The sequence below is a fragment of the Geotrypetes seraphini genome, chromosome 6 (assembly GCF_902459505.1).
Source record: "Geotrypetes seraphini chromosome 6, aGeoSer1.1, whole genome shotgun sequence".
NCBI classification, from domain to species: domain Eukaryota; kingdom Metazoa; phylum Chordata; class Amphibia; order Gymnophiona; family Dermophiidae; genus Geotrypetes; species Geotrypetes seraphini.
The window spans coordinates 63348455-63364489 of NC_047089.1; the positions used below are offsets into that span (position 1 = coordinate 63348455).

Genomic DNA, 16035 nt, shown 5'->3' on the forward strand with positions numbered 1-16035 from the left:
TATGATTTTTTTTTCCTCTGACACTACTGCAAAGAAGGCTCAATTTTAGAGAGTGATTTCTCAACACATGGAGCCGCTTGTTGGGGGTACGCGGTAGTGCTGCCCGATTCAATTGAACGGATCTGTCCGTCACCCCCCCCCCCCCCCCAAGTCAGCGTGTGGGAATTACTGCTGATACCACGACGAGATTCAATAATGATTCCCCCCCCCCCCCAATGCTGATTCGGCTCGCCTCCAACTCCAACCTAAAGTAGCAGCGGTAAACAGGCTGTTCCTGGCCTGCCCGCTGAGACCTTCCCTCTGCTGCATCACTGATGACATGGCAGAGGGACGCCACAGGAGCAGCCTGTTTACCGCTGCTACTTTAGGTTGAAGTCGGAGGCGAGCCGAATCATCATTGAATCTTGTCGCGGTATCGGCAGCAATTCCCACATGCTGCCTCCCGCTGACTCGGAAGTCTCTCTGTGGCAGATGGGATTCTTCCGGTTAGCAGCAGGTAGCATGTGAGTCACCACCCTTACTGTGACCCGAAGTAGCAAGCCTTGGAGTACAGGGAAGGAGAGGAAGGATATCTGATGGCACAGGGGAGGGAAGAGATAAGAGGAAGAAAATCTGGTGGTAAAGGGGGGAGGGGAGGGTGAGAAGAAGGAAAGATGGGAGAGTTGAGGGAGACATGCATGGTGAGGGGAGAAGAAATTGCAAATAATGGAGAGGAAGGGAAGATGGTGCTTGGAGGAGGATAGAGAGATTTGACACAGCACAAGGAAGGGAGAGAGAGAGAGAGGTGTTGGGCGTGGAGGTAGATGAGAGGGAGAGATACACAGGAGGTGATAGGGGAGGAGGGAGATGTTGGATCCAGGAGCAGAATGAAGTGATGGAGAGATGCACAGAATTATGCCAGGAGTAAACAAAGAGGTAGAAAGGGGTGAGATGGAGAAATGTTGGATATGGTGGTGGAGAGGGAACAGAGGGACAGATTGAAGGGGATGCAAGGGGGAGGAATGTTGGTCATAGTGATGGAGAGAAAGATGTGGCATGCTGGAGAGGGGGTGATAGAAGGAGAAATGGGCATGGGGCTGGTAAGCAGTGGTGAAAAATGCTGCACATGATCCAGGGGATGAGAGAGGGAGAAATGTTGACTATGTCAGTGGGAGAGATGCCTGGATCACTCAAGACACATGGACAGTGAAAAAGAGAGGGAGACATGTTGCCAATAGGGGTGGAGGAGAAAGGAAGAAAAGTTGGACTCATGGAGGGGTAGAGAGAGATGTTTGTTGGGGAATGGAATGAGATCTGGAGGAGAGGAAGCATGCAGGAAGCAGAAAGAAATATTGGATGCACAGTCAGAAGGAAGTGCAAATAGAAACTCATGAAATCACCAGACAACAAAGATAGGAAAAATAATTTTCTTTTCAATTTAGTGATCAAAATGTGTCAGTTTTGAGAATTTATATTTTGTACTATATTTGTCTATTTTTCTATAGTTGTTAGTGAGGTGACATTGCATATTTTAAAGTCATCTGCCTTGACCTCTTTGGAAAAACCCCCAAATATAAATAATTAACATTTTCTCTGCGAACAATGTGCTTTGTGTTTTTTTTTTTTAATTTTGTGGTTACCATTATGTATTAATAAGATTATATTGTGTGCATATGAAAAATGGATGGAAGAAATTGCATTACAATTTGTACTATTATTATGGGGGTGGAGTCAGGGGCGGAGCTTGGGTGGGAGTACTTGGTTGGTATTTGTTAGGCTTAGGGGGTACTTGGCTTGAAGAAGTTGAGAAACACTGTTTTAGAACAGTCATAGCCCCTCTCACTCCACCTTCTGGCTCCACCCTTGGCAAACCTCAATCCTATAAAATATTTTATTTACACAGGTGAGAACAGAGGTGAATGTGAGCTACAAATAATTGTTTCCACTATTCTTCCTGTCATATCTTCTCACAACTTAGTTTCATATCAGTCATGTTCATTGTCTTAGGACAGTGATTCTCAACCTTTTTTTCAATTAGGATACATCCTTGACCCGCTACATACTTCACCCTCATGGACTTTTGGTCTGATACAGCATGTCAGTTATTATGTATTAGGGTTATGTTGTAGAGCCTGTTTACACTTTTCTCTCCCCATATCAGGGGAAAGTGTATCTCACAAAAAGGTATTTTAAGTAAGTCCAATAAAAAGGTATCACCTTTACCCTTATTTCTGTGCATTTAGGTGAGCACAACAAACAACTTTATCTACTTAAGATGATTGTAACTTTAAGATAAAATTACAGAGCTCAGAAAAGAGTCAGAGGAGTTACAACTGAGAGAATGACATGAGGACAGAGCCCACATAGCAGGGACAGAGATAGTGATAGAGCCCACGGGGCCAACTGCCCTTGTGTCATTCTCTGAAAATGCGAGACTAGTATCAATAAGTAAAAACTTAACACATCGTAGACAATTGTCAACTGAATTCAATTATTAAAAAACTGTAGAAGCTGCTTTTGGATTTAAATGAACTACTGTGAAATTACATAATTTGTGTCTTGTCTGCGTTTGATGTGGCAACAAGAGTCTTGTCTGTTGATCTGACTCCTACCATCTGCAATGTCCTTCATGTGTTCAGCTGCTCAAGCATCTTACTGGCATGTTATCTTAATCAGATATTTTATTCCACCTTTACCTATTCAGTTCAAGGCTGGATTACATTACAAGAGGTTGGGGTCAGTTACCCAGGAAGTTACAATGGATAGTTTGGCACAGACATTCAATAGAGTTGCTACAGTAGTATAGGTAGATCAGTACAGTTGTTAATACAGTTAAGTCATAGGTACAAATACATAGTTACAAGTTCAAGTAGGTCATCGTTATGTCCAGAAGTTGCATCAGACAGTTTAGAAACGGGCTTTTACAATTACAATTTCGGCTACTTCACAGTTGGCTCCCTATCTTGGTACAAGAAAGTTTTAAAAAGTTTTCTGAACCTGAGATAGAGGTCACAAGTTCATAGTATAAGTGGTTCCAGCATTTTGCCAATTGATATTGGATGGATAAGGTAATTTGCCTAGTAGACTTTATATTGTTGCATGCTGGGAATTTTAAGGGAAAAGATTTCTGGTGGAATATCGGTTGGAGGCACCCTGAAGTAGGATGGCCAACTCTGTTAGGTAGTTGGGGGCATTGTCTGTCAGGATCTTAAAGAAGCTTTTCCGACATTTAATAGACATTTATTTTCCTATTCATCCACTACACAATTTAGGTTTCTAATAATCACATTATAGGACCTGCAGTACTGATTTGAATGGGTAAAATCCAGAGCAGGTCCAAAGGTATGTGACACCCTAAATGAATCTTTAGCTTCCCCACTAAGAGGTGTTTCAAGTCCCCTTCCTACCTTTCTTGATGTGTCCAACATTCTCCCCTTCACAATATGACCAAGATCTCTCTTTTCCTTCCTCCCTTCCCATGAGATGTTCAGCATCTCTTTCCTTCCCTACTTCCTCTCCCATGAGGTATCCTGCATCTCCCCTTTCTTCCCCCCACCAAGGCATTCAGCAGCTTCCCTTACCCCCCCTCCAGCTTGGATCTGGCATGGAAGGCCGTGTGTCTAAAGAAGACTCATTGTGGTCAGCACAGGGCCTTAAGCATCTGCACATGCTTAAGGCCTGCCAGGCTGTGCACCCTCTGAAATCTAGGACATTTGGCATAGTGATATAATCGGGGACTACAAATACCCTAATGCCTTGGGTTGAAGATCAAAATTAGAAGTGGTCATGAACTCTTTATTGGGCAGCTCAGCCCTCATGCCACAAAGGGCCTCAACGTTGCCCAAAACTGAAGGAAGCAAAACTTGCTGACAGGCTTTCGAGGCCCCCTCCCAAATATGCAAAAACTGAAGAAGAAGAGGAAAGAAACAGAATTAAGAGCACATAGGGAACAAGATGATCAGAAAATAATTGCCAGATAACAAGTGTTTTTACAGTAAAACCTTGGATTGCAAGTAACTTGGTTTGCAAGTATTTTGCAAGACAAGCAAAACATTTGATTAAATTTTAACTTGATATACAAGCAATGTCTTGCAATACAAGTACATACAGTATACACACACCACATCATCACAACTGAGCCGATGGGTCTTCTCTGACGCTGCAGGAGTGAAGTCTTGCAATACAAGTACGCATAGTATTTTGAATTAAAGTTTTTGGGTTGTGGAATGAATCGTATGTTTCCATTATTTCCTATGGGGAAATTTGTTTTGATATACGAGTGCTTTGGATTACAAGCATGCTTCTGGAACAAATTATGCTTGCAAACCAAGGTTTTACTGTATTTTCAATTTAGTGATGGACATTTTAAAAATTGACATATTTCAATCTGTTTTTATATCATGAACTGTTCAGGAAGAAATGCATATCTTTCTATTTCTTCTGCAGTGTACTTTGTGCAGAGTCTTGCATATTAAGGTTTCGTTTATGTGCAATAGTACTTCTCCCTCCCCCCCCCCCCCCAGTTTTTACAAAACCGTAGCACAGTTTTTAGTGCCGGCCATGGTGGTAACAGCTCTGATGCTCGTAGGAATTCTGTGAGGGTCGGTTTTATAAAAGAGGAGTTAGTTTGTGGGTTTGTATTTGAAAATGGTTTTTTCTTTTTTTTCTGTATGTGTGCCTGAGGCCAGGTGTTTTGGTGGAGATGGAAGTCCAGAAACTTTGGTTGGTCTCGTGGTCACAAGTAGGAAGATATTTGTCAGCTCTCCTTCAGCTTTTTTGGACTCAAAACAGCCCCAACTTAAAAATTAGTGAAGACCACTGTCCTACCGCATTTTTGCAGTGATTTGTGTTGAGAGTGGGCATGAAGAACTCACAATACTTCACAGTTACAAAAGAAAAGGTCTGACCCAATATTGTTATTCTTATGCTCTTTGCAGGGTTTTGTATTACTTCTTGATGTAGTTTTTTTGGCACTGAAGGGGAGTTTTCTGTAGCAGTTACTGAGGTAACATTGCATCTACCTTGACCATTCTGAAAAGAGCAGACTATACATGATAATTAAAAATTTTCTCTGCATAGTGTGTGCTTTGTTTAGTTGAATTATGTGGTTATTGTTAATAAGATTATATTGTGTGTATATGAAAAATTAATGGAAGAAATAGCATTACAATTAGTACTATTATTATGGGGTGCAGTCTATGGTGGAGCTTTTGCCCCCCCCTAAAAAAAAAGCATTCTGCTGCCTATAATACAAAGTATTTATAATCTACATCGTGTGGCTCCTGTGGCGTTTCCATCTGCTCCCTTTGGCAGTCTTGGCTCAGCTACCCAAGATATGAGATACAGTACCATAAGCTGAATCTAAGCAGTACCAGAATTTTACCAGAAGACTTCATGCCAATCCAGAACAGGCTGTCCTAAATCTATACTATGCCAAGTAATATCTTCTAGGAATGCCGCAAATTTATCTAAGCTATGTCTGCCAAAAATGTATTTCAATAATTTTGTCCTTCTATACTGTGAATGTACCTTTGTAACCCGTTCTGGGCTCCTTTTTGAGAATGGGCTAAATAAATAAATAAATAAATAAAATCCAGGCCTTTCCCTACTGCACTAGGGGACCTGCTTTCCTAGATCCTAATCAGAGCTGGCTCAGCCCATGCATTTAAAGAGACGACGAGATTTGCTAGCTGGAAACACTGTATTCAGCGCGCCCGCCCCCTCCCAGGTGCCAGTTTTGGAAAGTCTGGAGGATCGTAGAGGACGGCGCTCTCCTACGAGTCGATTGCTCTCGGCGGCCTACACGCGCGAGGAGCCTAACGACGCCTGCGCAGTGCGGGGAAGGTTGAGGCGAGGCGGCAGGAGGGATGGCGGCCTCCATGATCTGCAGCCGCCTCTCGGTCGGATTGAAAACCAAAGGCGCTCGCACGGCGCTGAGTTCTGCTGCTAAGGTAAGGGTGTGGGGAGAGGCCGGGGCGAGTGGACTTGGAGTCTGGAGCAAAGCTAGCGGGAGGCGGCGGCCCTTTTTTTTCCCGCTTGGCTCGTTTTCCCTCTTCTGTCTTGCCCCTGGCCTGTCGCCTGGGAACTTGCAGTACCAGCCGTTTGCGCCTATGTTAAGATGGCTAGTGCCTCTGGCGGCGTCAGCTGTCCGACGGGGAGAAGGGACGGGGTGTGGGTGGAGAATTGTCCTTCAGATGAGCTGACCCCGGAGTGGGCTTGGAATTCTCATACTGGGTAGCGCTTGTGTGTGTCAGTCACACACTGAAATGTTTTCAATCAGGGACCTTGGGCTGCGCTCTTGAGGGGAGGAGCAGGGGTTGCGGACAGTATCAGCTCACGTCAGTGTTTTCGTTTAGATTTTAAATGGTGAACTAAAGGGAGTCAATAGTTGATGCATTTTCCACTTAGGTGACAGCTGAAAAGCCAGGGGAAAACGAGGCAGTGGTCTATTGTGGCTCGGACATTGGCTAAAAGACAGGAGACCGACAGATTGGGCAACTGAAGTTTCTTCTGACTCAGGCTAACTTGGTGAAACTGGTGCATACATTTGCTATAAGCAGACTTGGTTAACTGCAACTCTTTGTACCAGGGCCTCACTAAAACTACTACAGTAGTTAGAGGAGACTTACAGTTAGTACAAAATACTGTGGCCCCTTTGGTGATGGATGAAAATAAATTTCCTCAAATTGAACAAATCAAAAACAATACTATTATGGTTCGGAGACTACAACTTGTTACCAAGCACAGAACTGGAGCTGTCCACTGGAGAGAGCCTAAAGATAGAGTATAACTCCAAAATCCTGAATGTTACCCTAGACTTGAACCTAACCTTAAACACACACATTACCACACTAGTTAAAAAAAAAAAATTATTCTTTAAGATGAGACAACTAAGGGACAATAAGACCAGTCTTGACCGAGGCCAGCTTCAGGACAATAGCGCAGTCAGTCCTTGTACCATACCTGGACTATTGCAATTCACTATATTGTGGCATTACAGAAAAGGAATGCAGGAGGCTTCAACTACTACAAAACATGGCTGCAAGACTAATTCTCAAAAAGAACTGCTGCGAAAGGGCAAGTTCACTGTTAAAACAGCTTCAACTGGCTGCTGATGATCAAGATGGTATGCATGGTCCACAAAGCGATATACGGAGAGAACTTAGAGAGACTTACTTCGATCATTAAAGTCCCACACTCCTTTTTCTTTTCCTTTTTATCTTTATTCATTTTTATACTTCCAACAAGTGTTTCATAATACAATACAATCATACAAACTTTAATATCACTTTTTATCACACCACCCAGCACTACAAACTGTCATTCCTTTCTCCTCATCATATACAACGAGTATGACATTAGTATGACCTGCACTAACAGTGCAGGCTAATTTGCATACTAAGGGCTAATACACTTTAGCTAAAGAGCCCCTTAATTGCAAAAGTATAGTGATACATACATGGAGAATAATATGTCAAACAGCTATAAAGGTGGAAGTTGCCACTCAAGAAAAAGCTCTTGGAGCCATTATAGACAGTATGTTGAAATTTTCAGCCCTGGATGCTTGGCTGCCCCCCAAAAAAGTTAAGGCTTGTTTATCAAGGAATAGGTTCATGGTGCAACTGCAGCATGGGGTTGGGTGATAGTTTTGATTTCTGCTTCAGTTTTGGCTGCAATCGAGCATTGAATTTCAGCCACAGATTTGGTTTTGGCTGCCCTCTAGTAAATTATAACTTTTCTTGTCTCATCTCCTTTTAAACTCTTTCAGGTTTGATGGAAGTCTAAATTCAAAATAGAAATTATGACAGGTGTAGTAATAAATAAAGATAAGTTTACTGTTGTAATTATTTTTCATCATCCTTTAGGCTATTGTAACAAATTATTAGGAGGATGCGAATCATTCAAAATACGGCAGTGCGTCTAATTTTTAACTTGAAAAAATCAGAACATGTAACACCATATTATTACAAATTATACTGACTCCCGGTTAAAGCAAGTGATTTTTTTGCTTTGTTATAAAACATTACATGGTCTTATACCAAGTTACTCTCATTGAGAGTAAAGAGTCAATGTGGAAGGAAAGTAAACGAGAGAGAGAATAAAGAGTCAATGTGGAAGAAAAAAGCTAAGTAATTTTGAATTATAAATGAATAGGAAGAAGAATAGTAAAAAAATTTTTATAAAAAAATATATTTATGATAAAAAAATAAAAAAAGATTGAAAAAAAGATTCAAAGAAATACAAAAAAATCATCAGTCATTGGTATAGAGAATATAAACGGGACCGATGATAGCTCATAACATCAGTCAGTGGCTTTGAAGTATATCTCAAGCCTCTGGCCGTGAGCACTTGAGACCCCTGTTTTTCTCTAAAATACCTATGTAAGATATTTGTGTGACAGCGCATTTATATAAGTGGTCAGTGTGATACACAATTGTAATTAAGTAGAGATATCTTTTAAATTACACATGGGGTCCTTTTATCAAGCTGCAGTAGGGGTTTAATGCGTGTAATACTGCCTGTTGCGCTAGCCGCTAACGCCTGCATTGAGCAGGCGTTAGTTTTTTAGCCAGCCACAGGGGTTAGCGTGTGATGAAATGTCTGATGCGCTAACCCCGCTAGCGCGGCTTGATAAAAGGACCCCATAATGTTTTGAATTTGTGATGTAAATTCGCTGTGTTGCACAGTTTTCATTTCTTATTGTAAACCGCATCGAACCGTGAGGTATTGTGGTTTATAAATAAATTTATAATTATTATAGCAATTTATGGGTGAATTATTATAGTTCTCAGCTTAAATTACATATTTAATACCTTTTTAGACAGCATAGGTCATCTTTAGTAACAAATGGTTTTCACCTTAGCATCATGGTAGACACTCATTGCAGCAGTTTAATATATTAGTAATATACAGTACATAGTAAAGGGTAGAGGAATATAAAGAAAATGTAATACATTCTTTTACCTACCCACAGTAACACACACACGTTTCTCTGGTGTATGAAGTGTGAGTATGTGATAATAAGAGGTTTTGTGGTGTAAATGTTTCCTAATTTTTTTTATTTATTAGGAAAGACAGCTTGAGGCAGAAATGCTCTTCCTCTTTGCTCCCCCACTCTCTAAGAGAAAAATTACCTAAGCAGAACTTTTGTATTGGAGCAATTCTTGAAAGAGAACATAAGAATTGCCTCTGCTGGGTCAGACCAGTGGTCCATCATGCCCAGCAGTCTGCTCCCGCTGTGGCCTCTGGAATGATGATTATATTTCATTACTAATCAGACTGGAAATCGGGGTCAATTTAAGTTTGTTTGTTTTTCTTTCCCTTTTTTATTTTACATTGGAACAAGCATTTTGAATTTATAAATCCCAGAAAATACATTTACAACAAACATATATCTTTATCCTTTTGCTGGTTTGGGCAGTAATCAGTATAGTCATATCAGTATAGTCATATCACTCCTGTCCAAGCTTCACTGGCTTCCAGTACACTCCAGAGTCCTCTTTAAATGTGCCTGCTTAGCCTTCAAGATTCTACACGGCATCCTTCCTCCCGTTATTCCACTCCTTTGGAACTCCTATAACCCTAACTCCACCAGATCTTCCCAAAAACTGAAACTATCATTCCCTTCTACAAAAGGTATATCCTGCGCAGGAAAACTAGGAGCATCCCTCCCCTTTAGAACCAAAGAACTCTGGAACAACCTCACATCCCCGCTCAGAAATTCAAACTCCCTCCAATTCTTCTGCAAACACCTGAAAACTTGGCTCTTTTCAAAAATCTAACACCTCCCGCTCTCTGGGACCCTTGTCCCTCTCTTTCTTCTTGTTCCTTTCCTATAACCCTTCATTGGAGTTCCTTTCTATCCTAACTCTGTAAACCGTGCCGAGCTCTACGCTTGCGGAGATGGTGCGGTATACAAACCTAAGGTTTAGTTTAGTTTAGTTTGTGCTCATTTTAAACTAGAAGACTGACATGTTTTCCTGTTTATCAAATCTGTGAACACAATGGGTTGAGCCTGTAATTTTGGTTTTGGAGAGGTGTGTCATAAATCTGTATTTGTGATGCTGCAATTAAGTTTATTAGCATTTTCTTTATCATTTCAATTGTGATTGTAGCCCCTGTTTCAGGTATAGATGAGTATTTTTGAATGGACATCCAAGTTAGAATTGGGATGTCCTGCTCATAATGTCCAAAAAATGTCTTATCTCGCAGCCATTTTTAAATAGGAAAGATGGGGTTCCTCTTTGAAAATAAGTGAGAATATGTAATGTGATCAGCTTGAGATTGCTCTGGGCATCAGAGTTAGCTCCACCTACCCTGCATGTCAGATGCCGTGGGATTTATCTCACTACTCCTCTCTGTGTTTTGTTTCTTGACTATCAGCTGTTTTTTGGTCCTGTCTGAGATTGGCTTTGGGCGTTGGAGTTAGCTCCACTCACCCTGTGGGATTTAAAACGTGGCACCTAATGGTTTGCTGCCTTTCAGTGTGCCGTCTAAGGTGCAAGTCGAAGGCATGTGCCTTAGTGTAGCGACTTTATTGGTAATATCTTTCTGAAAGATTGAAGATATGTAGATTTAGGTATAAGATCTATTAGTAGGAGGACTTTGGGAAGTTATTTACTTGACTATTTTTCTGGTATGCTAGTGTGATTGTGGTAATTTGTAATTGCTGTGAATATTCTAAGTCGTTTTATGGCTTTGTTTCATTCTCAAATACTTCCACAAAGCTGTAATATGGAATTGTACATATTTTTATTTATACCTGCTCTGCTTTGGGTTGGGGGGGGGGGGGTAAATGCATTATCTTATAGTCCTATTCCAGTTTTATTCTTTAAATAGACAGGATAGGTTAGTAAGATCTTCCCTCCCTTGAACGATAGATTGTTCTGCATTAGGTCCTCATCCTATTAAGGTACTAACAGGCAGATGAGGTTTGGTCAGGGTTCCTAGGTAAAGAGAACATGAACTTAAGACTATTACTTGTATTGATTCCCGAACTACAACAGATTTCCAACAAATTCCTTGCACCTATTTGAATATTAGGTCAGTAATGGGTAAAGCAAAATTGTTACGAAACTGGTTGGAAGAAGTACAACCAGGATGTTTATTTTTAACTGAGACTTGGCTTTCTTCAAATAACGACCCCATTATTGGGGATATTCTACCTACTAGTTACAGAAGCATTCTTTTATGCAGAGAAAATAAGTGTGGGGATGGTTTTGGCAATAATCTTAAGACTATTTTGAGTTTAAACTACTGGATTCAAGGTAGCCAAAGCATTTGGAGATTTTAGCTTATCAATTGAGTAGTAATAATTTTAAAGGCTCACTGACTTGTATTCTCTTTTTATATTCCACTTACCATAGTAGTTGGGTAAAAGCTAGGGGAGAATTTTTAATGAATTTCTTTAATATAATTCTGTTTTAACTTCATATTATTTGTTATTGGGAGACATTAATTTGAGAATGATAGTGCAGTGAAAGATTTGAGAACATTATTGTTCTGCATCGAACTATGTAATAACTAAACCTACAAAAAACTCACCAACAAGGCCATCATTTAGATTTTAGTAACATTTTCCTCTTTGGATACTGTTTTATCCTATATTTATCTTACACATGGTACTTGAAACTCAAATCTATGGTCTGATCGCTTCAAATACAATTTTAATTTAAATTGATTGCGTTTAAAATCCCCAGTAATTTTCTCTTCTAAACTAGAAGTAGCAACTAGAGGTTTTATAAATTCTGCAGGTTTTTGGGCCAATATGAATCTAATTATAATGAAGATGTCACTTCCAATTTCTGTTTCTGTTGAAATGAAATAAGCAACTCTGTTTTAGATAGTATTGCCCCAATTATCTGCAAAAGAAAAGAACTAGAAGATATGATGGATGGTATGATAAAGAGCGTAAGGATTTGAAACACTCAGACAACTAGAGTGTATTTGGCAAAAAACAAAACATGCTGATGATTGAGAACTGTGGAGAAAGAAGATAAAGAAAAAAACATAGGGAATTTTATTTGGCTGAAGTTACACCATTAAAAATTACCGTATTTTTTCGCTCCATAAGACGCACCTGACCATAAGACGCACTCTAGATTTAGAGTAGGAAAACAAGGAAAAAAACATTCTGAACCAAATTGTGCACCCAGCTTCCCTCACTCCCTGCTAGGTTCTGCACCCAACCCCACACTCAGGCTCTGCACCCTGTCCCCCCTTCCCTGCCAGGCTCTGCACCCTGGTCCCTCTTCTCTGCCAAGCTCTGTACCCTGTCCCACTGCCCTGAAATGTAACCTTCCCCCCCCTCTGGTGGATTAGTGGTAGGCTGGGATAGGAGGGATCCGTCCCAGCTGACTAACAATCTTTTCCTCCTCCCTGCCCACCTGCCCTTGTAAAACAACCCTCCCCCGCATCCATCCGCCCTTCCTTTTAAAGCACCCCATAGAAACATAGAAGATGACGGCAGAAAAGGGCTACAGCCCATCAAGTCTGCCCACTCTGCTTACCCACCCCCTGTCTATGCCCTAATGACCCAATTTCCTTATCTTGACCCTCGTAGGGATCCCACATGGGTATCCCATTTATTCTTAAAGTCTGGCACGCTGTCTGCCTCGATCACCTGCACTGGAAGCTTGTTCCAATGATCAACCACTCTCTCTGTGAAGAAATACTTTCTGGTGTCGCCATGAAATTTTCTGCCCCTGAGTTTGAGAGGGTGCCCTCTTGTGGCTGAGGGTCCCTTGAGAAAGAAAATATCATCTTCCACTTCGACACGTCCCGTGAGGTACTTAAATGTTTCGATCATGTCTCCCCTCTCCCTACGTTCCTCGAGAGTGTAGAGCTGCAATTTGTTCAGTCTCTCTTCGTACGAGAGACCCTTGAGCCCCGAGATCATCCTGGTGGCCGTCCGTTGAACCGATTCAATTCTGCGCACATCTTTACTGTAATGTGGCCTCCAGAATTGCACACAGTACTCCAGATGAGGTCTCACCATGGCCCTGTACAACAGCACTATGACTTCAGGCTTTCGGCTGACGAAACTTCTATTGATACAACCCAATATCTGCCTTGCCTTAGATGAAGCCTTCTCCACTTGATTGGCAGTTTTCATGCTGCACTGATGATTACTCCTAAATCTCATTCTGCTGAAGTCCTAGTTAAAGTTTCTCCGTTCAAGAAGTACGTCCTGCATGGATTTCCGCTTCCGAGGTGCATGACCTTACATTTCTTAGCATTGAAGCCTAGCTGCCAGGTTGAGGACCAACTTTCCAATGTAAGCAGGTCCTGCGCCGTATAATTCTGTAAACTGCATTCACTTACTATATTACATAGTTTGGCGTCATCGGCGAATAGTGTTATTTTACCTTGAAGCCCTTGAGTCAGATCCCCTATGAATATGTTAAAAAGGAGTGGACCCAGGACCGAGCCCTGCGGCACTCCACTGGTCACCTCCGATGTTTTAGAGAGGGTACCATTAACCACCACCCTCTGAAGTCTGCCGCTCAGCCAATCATTGACCCATGCAGTTAGTGTCTCTCCTAACCCCATCAATTCCATCTTGCTTAGCAGCCTGCGTCCAAAGACTCTCCCAAGTCCAACTTTCTTGTTACCCAGTCAAAGAAGCTGATGAGATTGGATTGGCAGGACCTACCCTTGGTGAATCCATGCTGACTGGGATCCCGAAGATTCCCTTCATTCAAGATCGTGTCCAATTTGCTTTTAATTAGTGTTTCCATGAGTTTGCACACTATTGATGTGAGACTCACCGGTCTATAATTCGCAGCCTCTGCCCTGCAACCCTTTTTATGCAGAGGAACGACATTAGCTAATTTCCAGTCCAGGGGAACTTTCCCCTTACTTAGGGAGAGATTGAATAGCTCAGCCAACGGTTTCGCCAGGACATTGCTCAATTCTCTGAGCACTCTTGGGTGCAAATTGTCTGGTCCCATGGCTTTGTTCACCTTGAGTCTTGCCAGTTCACTGTAAACTTCACCTGGTGTGAACTCAAAATTCTGAAACGGGTCTTCTGTGCTTTGTGTTGCCTTCAACTGGGGACCGTGTCCCGGTGCCTCACAGGTGAAGACTGAGCAGAAGTATTCATTCAGTAGTTTGGCTTTATCGGAATCTGCTTCCACGTAACTTCCGTCCGGTCTTCTAAGGCGTACTATCCCGCCTGTGTTCCTTTTTCTGTCACTAATATACCTGAAGAAGGATTTGTCCCCCTTTTTAATGTTTTTTGCCAGAATTTCTTCCACTCGAAGTTTTGCCTCCCTAACTGCCATTTTGACCGCTGTAGACCTGGTCCTATATTCTACTTTTGCCTCTCTTTTCTCCGTGTGCTTGTAGGAGAAAAATGCTTTTTTCTTCTCCTTAATGAGGTGCGAGATCTCCGCGGTGAACCATTGGGGTTTATTGTTTCTTTGTCGTTTATTTACTGATTTTATGAAGCGGCTAGTTGCTTCATGTATGGTTGATTTCAGTGTTAACCACTTAGCTTCTACATCATCGGTCTCCGCTTGGTCCTGCCGCGTCTGATGGACGAAATCTCCCATGCGTGCGAAGTCTGTGCCCCGGAAATTGAGTACCTTTGTTTTCGTGTTTGATCTAGGGAAGCCTTTCCTAAGGTTGAACCATACTATGTTGTGGTCGCTGGAGGCTAGCATATCTCCTACTGAGACCTCTGAGACGCTTTCCCCGTTGGTGAGTACCAGGTCGAGGATCGCCTGGGCCCTAGTGGGCTCCGTTACCATTTGTTTGAGACGTGCTCCCTTTATGGAGGTTAAGAGCCTCCTGCTACCGCTGGTTGTCGCTGAAAATGAGTTCCAGTCTGCATCAGGCATATTGAAGTCCCCTAGCAGTACAGCTTCTCCTCGTAGAGTGATATTCTCTATGTCTTCAATTAATTCTGCAGTACCTTTTTAAAAAAAAATAAATAAATAAAAAATGAAGTTCTAGATATCAGAGATGTTTATTTCCAAAAGCTAACATTTAAATTAATAAATGCAAAATAAAATACTTTTTTCTACCTTTGTTGTTTGAACACTTTTTTTTTTTTGTAATTTACAGTACTTTGATTCCATGTGTCTCTTTTATGTTTTTATCTTTTTCTTCTGTCTGTGCAGGGTCTCCTGTCCCTCTGACATTTCTTCTATTCCTAGGTCCACCATGCTTGTGTCAAGTTAGGATAAAAACTTGTATTGAAAAATCTTGTACTGTAAGGATAACTATGGCAAATTGTAACATGTAAACTGTAACATGTATTGGCATTAGATCCCTAGTATGTGACAAAATAGGATAAAAACTTGTATCGTAGAACTTGTACTGAATCTATGGCAAATTGTAACATGTAAACTGTGTACACTTCTCCCTCCATATTCGCAGTTTCCGTATCTATGATTTTGATTATTCGCGATTTTTTGGCCGCTGACTCCACCCCCTAAAAAACATCATCACTATAGTTTTCTCCTTTAATTGTACAGTATCGATAAAGTTTATCATTTACCATTACTGTACTATAACTCTGAAAATTGCTGCTTCCAAGCTTTCTCCCAACTCCATCTGCAGCTTCAATGTTTCCCAATGTGCACTCAGAAATGCTGCTTCCCAGCATCCCTAGAGAGAAAGTTTTCTTCCCAGCATGCCTGAAATGGCTGCTTGCTTGCATGCCCTGAAATCGCTGGTTGGCTTGCTGCCTGCCCTGAAAACACTGGTTGCTGCCTGCCCTGAAATCACTGGTTGGCTGGCTGCCTGCACTGAAATCGCTGGTTGGTTGCACTGAAATCGCTGGTTGGCTTGCTGCCTGCACTGAAATCTCTGGTTGGTTTGCTGCCTGCACTGAAATCTCTGGTTGGTTTGCTGCCTGCACTGAAATCGCTGGTTGGTTTGCTGCCTGCATTGAAATCGCTGGTTGGCTTGCTGCCTGCACTGAAATTGCTGATTGGCTTGTTGCCTGCACTGAAATCGTTGCTTGCTGCCTGCACTGAAATTACTGGTTGGCTGGCTGCCTGCCCTGAAATCAGGAATAGATCAGATCAGGTCTCCCACCATGGCTAC

The 16035-nt window shown here is 41.7% G+C and overlaps 1 protein-coding gene across 1 annotated transcript in view; it reads left to right on the forward strand.

The window, feature by feature from the left end:
- Positions 1–5662: 5662 nt before the first annotated feature.
- SUCLA2 (succinate-CoA ligase ADP-forming subunit beta) overlaps positions 5663–16035 on the forward strand; it is a 156278-nt gene continuing 145905 nt past the window's right edge. The window contains exon 1 of the mRNA XM_033948227.1: positions 5663–5930. Coding sequence (XP_033804118.1) covers positions 5847–5930 — 84 coding nt within the window. The 5' untranslated portion in view covers positions 5663–5846. The remainder of the gene's footprint in view (positions 5931–16035) is intronic.